Source organism: Alosa alosa, chromosome 22 (genome assembly GCF_017589495.1).
Source record: "Alosa alosa isolate M-15738 ecotype Scorff River chromosome 22, AALO_Geno_1.1, whole genome shotgun sequence".
In the NCBI taxonomy this organism is placed as follows: Eukaryota; Metazoa; Chordata; class Actinopteri; order Clupeiformes; family Clupeidae; genus Alosa; species Alosa alosa.
In genome coordinates this window covers 27925641-27938215 of record NC_063210.1, presented here as the reverse complement: position 1 = coordinate 27938215, position 12575 = coordinate 27925641, and the positions used below count along the sequence as shown (strand labels likewise).

General features: G+C 41.8%; 1 protein-coding gene across 4 annotated transcripts in view; it reads right to left on the bottom strand.

Annotated features, from left to right (window-relative positions):
• The window catches only part of LOC125287526 (transmembrane protease serine 9-like), an 86891-nt gene that overhangs the window by 22033 nt on the left and 52283 nt on the right, over nucleotides 1-12575 (bottom strand). For 2 of the 4 annotated variants that reach the window (XM_048233411.1, XM_048233409.1), the window contains exons 2-5: nucleotides 2382-2402; nucleotides 2119-2290; nucleotides 917-1185; nucleotides 261-412 (exon numbers count right to left, since the gene is read on the bottom strand). In XM_048233411.1, the coding sequence (XP_048089368.1) occupies nucleotides 261-412; nucleotides 917-1185; nucleotides 2119-2290; nucleotides 2382-2402 (614 nt within the window). Of the gene's footprint in view, nucleotides 1-260; nucleotides 413-916; nucleotides 1186-2118; nucleotides 2291-2381; nucleotides 2403-5350; nucleotides 5382-12575 lie in introns of those variants that run through there. The other 2 variants (XM_048233412.1, XM_048233408.1) reach the window with 2 other exon arrangements.

The following is a 12575-nucleotide window of genomic DNA, read 5'->3' as shown; positions in this document are numbered from 1 at the left end:
CCTGACACAGGTAAACAGTCACATGATCACCTGACACAGGTAAACAGTCACATGATCACCTGACACAGGTAAATAGTCACATGATCACCTGACACAGGCAAACAGTCACATGATCACCTGACAGGCAAATAGTCACATGATCACCTGACACAAGTAAACAGTCACATGATCACCTGACACAGGCAAATAGTCACATGATCACCTGACACAGGCAAATAGTCACATGATCACCTGACACAGGCAAATAGTCACATGATCACCTGACAGGAGTCCTTGCCTCCCTCGTCCCTCCCGGCACAGATCATGTTGTCTGTGATGCCGATGTTCTGCACGCTGTACTTGCAGAAGCACTTCCTGTTTCCCACGACGGGCACCTCCACTTCCTGTAGCGTCTGGGGTGGGGGGAGGGGCACTAGGGGAGACAGCGACCAATCAAAGTGTGTCTTACTGCACAGAGTCAGCATAAATCCACAGCAGTGCTCCATAGCAGGGATGAAGAGGTGTCTGTGTTGTGTGTGTGTGTGTGTGTGTGTGTGTGTGTCTGTGTTGAGAGTGTGTGTGTGTGTAAGAGTGTGTGTGGGTGTGTGCGAGGGTGTGGGTGTGTGTTTCTGTTTTGAGTGTGTGTGTGTGTGTGTGTGTGTTGAGTGTGTGTGTGTGTGTGTAAGTGTGTGTCTGTGTTGAGTGTGTGTGTGTTTGAGAGTGTGTGTGTGTGTGTGTGTGTGTGTGTGTGTCTGTGTTGAGTGTGTGTGTGTGTAAGAGTGTGTGTGGGTGTGTGCGAGGGTGTGGGTGTGTGTTTCTGTTTTGAGTGTGTGTGTGTGTGTGTGTGTAAGTGTGTGTCTGTGTTGAGTGTGTGTGTGTGTGTTGAGTGTGTGTGTGTGTGTGTGTTGAGTATGTGTGTGTGTGTGTGTGTGCTCACCTCCTGATCCAATCGTGCCCCAGCCGGTTACCCAGCTGTCCGTGCCCCTGTTGAAAGTGCTGCTGGCCGCTGCCAGGCAGACGGGGCGGGTGTAGTTGGTGAAGCTGACGGAGGAGGACAGTTGGAGGAGGGCAATGTCGTTATCGCTGGTTGAGTCGTCGTAATTGGGATGTCTGATGACCCTAGTGACGGTCCTGGAGACCTCGTTGGCGTTGCTGCCCTGCTGAGTCTGCCGTCCGAGGAAGATGACCAGGCCAGAGGTGCTGGTGCTGCAGAGGGAGAGGAGGAGGCGTCCACCAGTAAACAACTCAGATCATAAACAACTCAGATCATAAACATAAACAACTCGGATCATAAACAACTCGGATCATAAGTATAAACAACTCAGATCATAAGTATAAGTATATACTCTTTTGATCCCATGAGGGAAATTTGGTCTCTGCATTTATCCCAATCCGTGAATTAGTGAAACACACTCAGCACACATAAACATACACATAAACGCAAACATAAACAACTCATATCATAATATAAACATACACATAAACGCAAACATAAACAACTCATATCATAATATAAACATACACATAAACGCAAACATAATCAAGTCACGTCATGATCATAAGCGCAAACATAAACAAGTCACGTCATGATCATAAGCGTAAACATAAACAAGTCACGTCATGATCATAAACAAGTCACGTCATGATCATAAGCGTAAACATAAACAAGTCACGTCATGATCATAAACGCAAACATAAACAAGTCACGTCATGATCATAAGCGTAAACATAAACAAGTCACGTCATGATCATAAACGTAAACATAAACAAGTCACGTCATGATCATAAGCGTAAACATAAACAAGTCCTAGTAGAGGGAATCGGATTACTCTTCTAGCTTCATGATTTCCTTTAAAATGTTTTTATAATTAAAAAGGAGATATCAATTATCAACAATGACACGCCAGCAGGAACCTGCCTCTCTCTCTCTCTCTCTCTCTCATGAACACTCAAGGTGCGGCCCCAGTTAAATGGAGTAGCATAACATTCAAATTAGACTGCTGCAAAGTGGAGATTGAGAGGACCCAAATATATCATCCTTGCATGTGACATGCTGTTGGTGCATTCTGACACTAGAGAACCCAAATATATCCTCCTTGAATGTAGCATGCTGTTGCTGCATTCTGTATTCATTCTCACCTGGGAAAGCAGTGGGCGGCGGTCAGAACCCAGTCATTGTTGATGAGGGACCCTCCGCAGAAGTGCCTTCCATTACGTGTCAGACTGGCCTGCCATGGCCACGCCCCCGCTGGTGCGTTCTCTCCGCCCACGATGCGCGTGTTGCGTGTGTTGAGAGGGGCCTGGCCACACACTGGACACAAGGAGACCAATCAGACACAGTGTGTGTGTGTGTTTGCATGTGTATGTGTTTGTGTGTGTGTGTGTGTGTGTGTGGAACTCACCATTCAGCTGTGAGAGGCATCCTGAAAGACAAAGAGATCAGAGTCAGTCATGAACATCCTCAATACTACCAGGGCTTAAAATTCATTTTTTAAAATGGGGGGAATTCCCCCCTTAGGTTATTCATGTAGGGGGGATTTACACAATTTGGGGTCGATTCTGATACCAAGTCAAGAATTGCGATTTCAATACTTCGATACTTTTTTTTAAAGGGTTTGATTTTGGGGCCCCCCACCACCCTGGCGTCATCAGTAATAAATACTGTAGTGGGATCATTCACAACAGTGGACATCCTAGATTCTGCTTGACTCTCTCCACACACACACACAAACACACACTGAAAATGATGGCTGATGTGATATGTTTCTATTTCAAGAATTTTGCTTCTATATATTTTTAAATTCATATAGAGTGTATTTAGTTAATAATGTATTTTTTAATGTATAGCATTTTACTAGTAATTACTAGTAGCTAAACATATTTAGTAATTTGAATGCTTCATATTGACGTTTAAACTATAACACTTAGGCATATCTTTAATGTGTATAGGTCTAATTGAGTGCACATTGGTGATGAGTAGGTGTAATTGAGTGCCTGTCACTTTAAGGAAATACATGAGAGTAATTAGCCTCCCTTCAGCCTGACGGTTTTAGGCTAGTCGCTAGTGAATAAAAGTTGTGCATAGTGCATAAGGATATGTGGATGGAATTCATTATGTTTTCTATGTCATTAGATACAATAAATGTTCAAAAAACTAACAAGTTGAAGACAATCTTTCTGGGATCAAGTGTTGACGTGACCTGAGCTAGCAGGATAATTACCAAGGAGCTCTTTCCAGATGTAAAAGTTTGCCATGGTTGCGTAGCCTATTTGCGTAAGCGCAAAGTGGGTCTCTCTCTCTCTCTGTGTGTGTGTGTGTGTGTGTGTGTGTGTGTGTATCTGCGTCTGCATGAGGCTATGTTCAATTCAACTCGGTAGTTGATCCGTCCGGTCAATAGCACCGCATTCACACCACTTCATGATTATATTAACGTCATCAGACAGGCTGTAAAAGTGTATGCGGGAATATCTCTCATTATGATGGCTAGAGTTGCGGGACTTGAACAAATTATGCGCAATACCCGCAATGAAATTTAAGCCCTGACTACACTCAGAACCAGCCAATCAGACAATAGTAATAATAATAATAATAATATAATAATAATATTTATTTATATAGCACTTTTCAAGCATTGAGCACAAAGTGCTTACAGACAAACATGAAGAGCATTTTTTCTATGCACAAAGTGCAGTAAAAGTGCTTCACACACAAGACCCAAACAAACAAATAACAAAAATGCCTAACGGAGCGGCGTAATCGCCAGCGTACCCGTCACACTTGAAACAACATGTGAAACATTCAAGACGGATAACAAACAAACAAACAAAAACAAATAATAAAATAAACTAGACTGCATTTCCGGCGGGAACTGCGAAAGTGTGCTTGCCCTGGTCCGGTCAGCAACGTGAGCAGACAGTGGCATACGCTATGCTGAACCTGGCTTGATCCAGGCATTGTAACGGTGCCTTTCAGTGTTGGAGCAGTGGCAATATCCCAAAAGCTCTAGGAGAGGGCTATTCAACTATTGGCTTGCGGGTTGAATGTGATTCGTTGGATTTTACCTTTGGCCTGCTTCTATGACTGAGATCAAATCAATAAAATAAAATGACAGCAGTGATTGGCTGCAAAAATAAATAATGTCACGTGTCTTGCGCCTCTCAAACTGGGCTATCAGGTAACGTACAGAGGAATTGAAATTATGAAATATGACCAAGGCATTAAAAAGCTACTTGTTTGTCAGGATACTTTTTCACTGATTTATTTAAAAAAAAATATGAGCTATGAGTGTGAATGTTATATATTCCATCCCACAAATTATGTTTTACTGGTTTATTTGACAAATAATCTATATGGATTTGCTCTATAAAGACCGTATGTCTGTTTGGGGTTGTTTTGAGAGCCTATTGATGTAGCCTATCTCAGAATAAAGGAATACTTCATATTACTCTAAACCACCGTCTGTAAATCAACTGTATACTACTGTCTACATTGCACTATATTTCTTGACCTGTCTCTGTATGTTTCATCACCTTTCTATACTTTGCCTCACATTGCAACACAGCTCAGATCTTTGGTTGCTATGAAGGCCAGTCGTTCTAAATGGATGGTTGCTATGGCCAAAGGCCAGTTCTATCTCTGCCGTCGTCAAGCGGGCATATCGTACAATTCTGATTAACCTTATCTTATTTAAAACATCTCTATTTTACTTATCCCACTTCCATACAGTGGGTCCCATTAAGAAGTGGCCACTTCATTCAAGGCTACCGTGATTCACACAGCAGCATTAATACATTAATCTGTCACCATATGCCTATGCTTACGTTTGCAAAGAAAACATTTTAATTTGATCCACATGAAACGTTACATTCCATGTACATGTTGACAATGAGTAGGCTAGTTTTGGTTGTTGGTGGTGTTATTGCATCCCTTAGTTATGCCTACAATGCAAGTTCCCTCGCGATTGGAAGCTCCTGTAGACAATAGTAGACGATTTCAAAACATCGCGTTAGGAGTCCTTGCCACTTCTTTTAAGCCGTCACAGGCGTAGGTGCTACTTTTAGGGCTAAAGTGCTTCGTGATTTACTGTTAGTAAAAAAAAATAGCAGTCCTAAAGTTACACGTGACGGTTCTGAGTGCAAGCATCTCATTTCAAATGACCATGGCATTACGCTAAACAACATAAATCCCAATTAGCAACATAGCACTACATCTCCTCCTCCCTATAGCTAGCCACACAAGAAATTAATGATACTAAATCTCTGCTTAGCATGCTTCTCCGCTTAGCATTCTAATAACAGAAGGGGCACATTTATGTTGACCACTACAACATGACTCATTATGTCTGTAACGTTAACTGTATAAAACACTTACTTTCATAAAGGACGCACACCATCCAGCACATGGAAACCGATATTTTAGGTTCTTGGCCACAAACTCAAAACGTGTCTCTCTGACGCCCTGTTCTAGAATCTTTGCTCTGAAGGCTGTGTTGCTAAGGCAACATCAAATAAACAAGAAATGATAGTCTTTCAGTATTAAATGTGTAATGCGTGTGATTCGAATGGATGTGTGTGGTTTGCAATTAGAATAAACAAGAAATAACATTTCCAATAATTTCCCATGATAAATTACATAATATTTGCACCTTCCTTGCTTGGGAATCTCACACCGTATTTCAAGTAGGCTACACTAGTGAAATGTAATACAACGTTGCCACCTAGCGTTCAGATAGTTCTAGGCTATTTAACATTAACGTGACATTGATTGTTTATTCTTTCGTCAACTCCATGCTTTTAGGAAAACAATCTTTTTATCATAGTACCCTCTTCAATGAGCGATTACCAGCTCGTTTTTGTAACAGAGATAGCTGTTTATTGTCCCTAGGTTTACAGAAACACCTATTCATATTAATACGTAGCCTATGGAGTGCTGCCGACCACTGTTCATTACATGGCCCAGAATGCCTTGCATGTCTTTACAACAAAACAACACAGTAAAACCTAAAGCCTGAGACATTGTGCATACATGGAAGGCATTGTGATCGAAGGTGAATGGTGTGATGGAAACTTTTGGAATATTTCTTTTTTTTGTTTTGCCTATGCACCCTCACACTGGAGTCCCCAGTTCATATACAAAATTTGGTATCGATATGTGACAGTGTTCCTAAGATATGGACGACTTCCAGTTTCGGAGCTTCGCCGCCGATTTCGTTTGGCTGTGACGGGCAAACGCTTTCGAAAATCAAAAATCCTTCCGCTAACATTTGTGAGGCTTGGTCCAAGGATAATGTACGTCAAGTTTCGTGGCGTTCGGACCAAATTTGTGACCTGTGAAAATGTAGTTTCGCTTTCTGTTCAATCCAATATGGCGGACGAACAGCACGCCCACCTGACGTCATCTTCGCGACCAACTTACACCGGTACTGACCGGACGTTTTAAAGTTGGAATGGTGTCTCTGTCTCAAAGGGCCTAGGCGCTAGGGCTGACAAAAAATTAGGGAGACGGGAAAAATAATAATAAAAATAATAATAATAAAACTTAAGAAGAACAATAAGTGTGCTGCTTTGCAAGCACACTTAATAATTAAGACATTTTAAAAAAAAAACTCATGTTAACTTAGTCCAGTTGGTTGCATCTAGTTAAGCGGCTGAATAGTCCAAGGGCAATGATGAAGGCGCACAGCTGTGTCCAACCCGGAGGATTTAACGTTTTCCTGGCAGTCTGGAGAGCACTGGAAGCCATGAACAGTCTGAAGTCGTAGTAGCAACTCGGTGAACATTGACAGTGTTGTCGTCTTTCTTCTCCTTTTGCGAGAAGGGTCACGGCACCAAATGTTGGATTCTCTGGTTGTTGCGTTGTGTTTTAGTTCTAATGTCTGTATTGAAGATGGTCAATAAAGCTTGACGGCGGGATCAGGATCGGCGATTAAATGATGATTTATTGTAGATGGTACAATAATGAATAACAGAACACAGGCTAAGTCTCAAACAGTAAAACTGTGCAGAGTCTAACAGTTGTGGTTGTTATTAGAAGCGGCTGCTGAGCCTTCCGACAGAATATGCTCCTCGGGTCGCTTCCTCGATCCGTCTCCAAGTCAAAACCTAAGACAAAGCCTGTTATACTAAAACATACAAACGTCAATCATGCCAACGTGGCAGGTGCTAACCAGTGTACACAACCCGGCCCTGGCCAGATGGAGATACTAGCCTGAATAGGCAGACATGCTGTCTCCCTCGGCCCATGTTATCACTGATGTTCCTCGGATGTTCCTAAACATCGGCCTGTATGACCTTCCTGCTGGTACACAGGCCTAAGGCACAGTTATGTACAATATGGACCTCTCCCTGTTGTGTACTACACACAGAAGTATAACATATGAACACATCAGAATACAGTAAGAATACCCCAGAATTCTACAACAGCGACCGTTTGTTGTTCAGTGAGATCGCTGTCGTCAGAGTTCTTCAAACTTCCTTCTAATGTTAACGTTAGCCTACTCAATCCAGACTCCAGGCAGCAGAGCATGGCAGCTCGCAGGTCAATCCAGTGGTCGCGGCAGCGGAGAAATCCCTTTCCGAAGCGCAGCGCCGTTCACGGATGGAGTACACCAGAGGCCCAGGACAAAAGCCAACGCCAACGTTAGCCATGGCTAGGTCCTCAGCCCAATGGACTTTAACGTTAAGTTAACTTAACGTCACAGCATCAACAGACTTGTCAGCAAATAAAGGACTAAGAGTAACACAAAAACTACCCAAAAAAACGCAAATAAAGAGAGAATACATTTAACTAGACAAAAAATACAAAAAAATAAACAGAACATTACATAAAATTACGAACATTACATAAAAACAAACAAAAACATGATGCCAGACGGAGCGGCGTGTCTCGCCAGCGTCCCCGTAACCTAGCAACCCTCATACTACACTCAGAACCAGCCTATCAGCTCATACTTCTATCTGGTTACTGGTTAGTGTAGCCTATTTACACTACACTGGTTAGTGTAGCCTATTAACACTACACTGGTTAGCGTAGCCTATCAGCTAACACTACACTGGTTAGTGTAGCCTATTAACACTACACTGGTTAATGTAGCCTATTAACACTACACTGGTTAGTGTAGCCTATTAACACTACACTGGTTAGCGTAGCCTACAGTGGGCATCGCTTTCAAATGACCACTTCATTCGCGCATTACGCGGCGTGAAGCTGCGTGAAGCTGCGTGAAGCTTTATTACCACTTTCAGCCACTGTACGTCACTCTGCCACTGTACATCGCTCTGCCTGCCATCCCTTACATAATTGTTGCCGAGAATCCCAGCCTACGAATTCAATAACAAAATAAATCATGCATAATTAAACATTACCTCGATTTAGGCTACTTGGGTATGGCTTAAGGCTTGACTACACGAAAATCAAAATCGAAATTTGCTGTCTACATTATTGTCAGTGTTGGGGTTAACGCAACTACGCAAATCAAAACAGTGGTGTGATAATTGAGCCAGTAGAGAAATAACTGTTCAGAATGAATCTGTAGCCTTGGGTAGGCTTCTGCAGAAAACAATGTTGTTGCCGATTTAATACTATCTGGCGACGTTTTTAACAGGCTACATAATAGAGGCTTAGACAACTATGACCCACGCTTTGGTTTAAGAATTAATTTGCCCTACTTCTTGACTGCAATGTAGTCAATTGACTGCTTGACATGTCATTTTTATTTTTCTGTACAATAAACAATTACATCTGCTTTATGCCGCAGAATTACATTCATATTTGGCTGACTGCAGACGCGCCACTTCCCTCCCCATATTCCAAGATTAAGATAGTATGAAGTGCTTTTTGTATAGGCTACTATCATAAAAAATAGTTAAAACGAATAGCTATTTGCAATTTGACAAAAACACTGGTCCTCATTTTGCTAATGCGAGGGACGATATGAGCCTGTTGCATTTAGTTAGATGTCCGAAGTCACTCATAATGTTTGAAAACCACTGGCTCGTAATCACAATAATTTAACACACGACAGTTGGATAACCTACTTCATCATGTCCCCATGCCTACATTTTTGTGAGTAGCATAGAGATTGTTAAAAACAATAAAGTATGGCTCTCCGTTTGGGACATCGAAAACTTATATTTTTAATAGACTACCGTCGAAGATGCTGACTTGCAAAAGCCTCGGGATAACACGTTATCTCCACTATCATCAGTCATGCCCCTTGATCAAAGTGGGGAATGAAATAAAGGTTTGAGAACCACTGGCTTAACAAGTTACCTACAGTCCAGAACACAGAATCTGTTGCAATATTCTGATGATCGGCGATGATATCGGCAAATGTTTGTTTTCCAAAGTAAGAATTTCACTTCACCATGCACCTTCGACAATACCTGGCCTACCTGGTATCATTACATTATTCTGTGTCCTAAAACTGGAATATTTTATGACATTGTGTCATGTAAGTTCGTTGCAAAATCTAGAGAAATGTGTGAGGTGGTCAGCGGGGGACAATTGAGACACACATTGATTGTGTTATTACTTGAACATTCCACACTATCCACAGCTGTGGTAGGCCTATCAGGGCAGGAGGATTACTGTCAAGCGCCAGGCTTTATATAAAAAAATTCTTCAACAGAAGGCCTCGAATGTTGTCTTGTTTGTGGGGCGCTTTGCTTCGCTTCTGTAATTTCGGCTTCATTGAAAATGAGGGGTTCCCTCAATGACCCTCCGAGAATAAATAAAGGTTGAATGAATGCAGGCTTGCCCAAAATAAAGGCATGTGGTTTGCGCAGCCTAAAGTAAATAACAGACCCGCCAGAATGTGCGTTATGATGCTTTTTACGAGCAAGATGTTTTGGTACCCTCACACTGCATGTTCTTAAATAACAATGATCATCAGTAATATTCGACCATTAATTTGGGTAAATGGGCAAGCGTGACCACCTTGATTGGCTGATTGGCTGATGATTGTAACACGGGCATGATTCCAAACACCTCCCTTACGATGATGAGTGACAGGTCTGACAGGACAGTAGCCTACCTTTGCAACATTATTAAATTAATCTGTCACCATATCCCTAGGCTACATTTGCAAAGAGGAGAACACTTTAATTTGATTCACAATGAAACGTTACATTTCATTTACATGTTAACAATGAGTAGTTTTTGGTTGTTGTTGGTGGCGTTATTGCATCCCTTTATGAATGCAAAATTGTTCCTCATGATTGTAAGCTCCTGTTGCGCATAGGCTATTTCAAAACATCGCAAGGTAAAATGCCACAAAAAAGCTGTTTATGAATAGGTCTTAGTGAGTTAGGAGTCCTCTCGACTTAAGCTGTCCCAGACTTAGGTGCTACTTTTAGGTCTAAAATGCTTCGTGGAATTACTTTTGTGAAAAAAATAGGAGTCCTAAAGTTAGGAGTGACACGCCCATTATTTTTAGGAGTTGCTCTAAATTAAGCCAGTTAGGAGCTACTTTTAGCCTTAAAATTCTTTGTGAATACGGCCCCTGAATAAAAAGGCCTAGCCTAAATGAATCAAGGCAAAACAAATAGCCTAGTAGCCCAATGAAACATAATGGATTGATGTAGTATCTTTGTAACATTATTAAATTATTCTGTTACTATGGCTACGTTTGCCAAAGAGAACATTTTAATTTGATTCACAATAATGTTACATTTAATTTACATGTTGACAATGATTAGCCTAGTTTTGGTTGTTGTTGGCGTTATTGCATGTTAGTTATGCCTACAATGCAAAATTTCTTCCCTCATGATTGGAAGCTCCTGTAGCTGCATAGGATTTCAAAACGGCAGGTTTGTGAATAGGTCTGTGAGTAAGGAGTCCTCTTGACTTCTTTTAAGCTGTCAGAGGTGGGAAGGTGTGATTTTTTGGGGGATGGGCCGGATTAACTGGGGCACAATTGTCTGATGGCCCCCTTCCCCAGCCAACGTGAATCGGGTGGTTAGTTAATAGGCCTATCGTGAAGATTTTTCCTGCCATCTAAGGCACGAAGCATCTGTGAGGCCAAGCCTCACCAAGTAGCTCGTTTGTTTACAACTAACATTCCATTTAATTAAACTGCTTTATAGGCTATGCCGAAATAGTTTCCAACATTTTGAATATTAGTGTCGGGTGAATTGAAATGTTCTCAAAGTAGCCTTATGGCTGAAAGCTGCTTGGGACCCCCCGTCAAGCAATATAACCATACAAACGCGCTTCCTGCACTCATTGTTTCAAAAGGAGTAATTTTGTAATTTTGGCTTTGTCAGAACTGAAGAGCTGTGGACGGCACGGCAAGGTATGCCCAATGAAAATAAATTAACGCAACGCAACACAACACAACACAGACCCCGCTTCTCTCGCGTCAGTCACTGACATGAACGAAACACAGAACCCGCTTCTCTCACGGCAGTCACTGACAGTAACCTAGAATAAATGCATGGGGAAAAACACTTCCCCATGACAAAGACATCGTAAAACACTGAAAGTTAATATTTTGTCACTAGCAACATTCATCTTTCCTTTGTCAAATGTATTATGTTCCAAGTACCCTATGCGTAATTCTGCTTCATAAAGTTGAACAAATACATTTGCTTATTTCACAGAAAAATATAAATAGCCAGTCTACAGTGCAGAGTTGGTAAGTTATGGTAGGCCAACTTGCAGTGAACATACAAACAGGGGAAATTATTTCTCTTGCAGCTGAGTAGCCTCAGGTGCGCACGTAGACATAAGGCCGAACATGCAAGCGCCAATGAATCGTGCTTTCGCGACAATCGCGCCGTTAAACTTAAATAGGTTAACATCACTCTAAGTTCGCCTTCAAGCAAAGAAAACGATGATTTGAAGACATCTGTTTCATTGGAAGGGCAAGGGGTAGCAACAGGGCAACACAGAGACAGGCCCGATGGCAGGGCTGTTATGAGAGTATTAAAATATGGGATATTCTACGGGAAAACATTAAAACGGCAAAACAGCGGGGAAAGTTAAAATACGTGATAAACACGGATAAAGTTGGCATGCATTGTTTCGGTCCCCGTGCACAGGGATTATTTGTCATACTATTAATCACATTTGATTATTTGTGAAATTGTGCAAACAGGCGCAACACATTTGAAAAGGAAGGACTGGTATGCAAGCTCACGGAAAGATTGATTTAAGAACGTTATCACAAAGTGTGTGGCTGTGGCGCGGGCGGAAGACAATTGGCAGGAGGGTCATGTCTTTTTAACAATTCTGTCGGAGGGTCATTGAACAATTTCTAGCAGGCAAGAGAGGGTCATGCAACTTCCAACTGAAGCACTCAAAATTCCTCCGGTGGCCCCTTCAATAAACTAGATGTACCGCATAGCGGTATAAAATATGACCGCCGCTCAGTCCTGTACATCCGTTCCGCAAAAAAAAAAAAAAATAAATCACACTTCAATTTGTCTCCATATTTTACTCCATCCCCCACTCTTGAAACTTTTGTGTATGCTTGTTTGGCATGCCTGAGTGTGTGCGCGGCTGCACAGAAAGTAGCCTACTGGTGCTGAAAAGGTGAATAGATTGTAGAATAGCCAAAGAAGATGTAGCATTGTTATAAAACCTTTTAAAATCT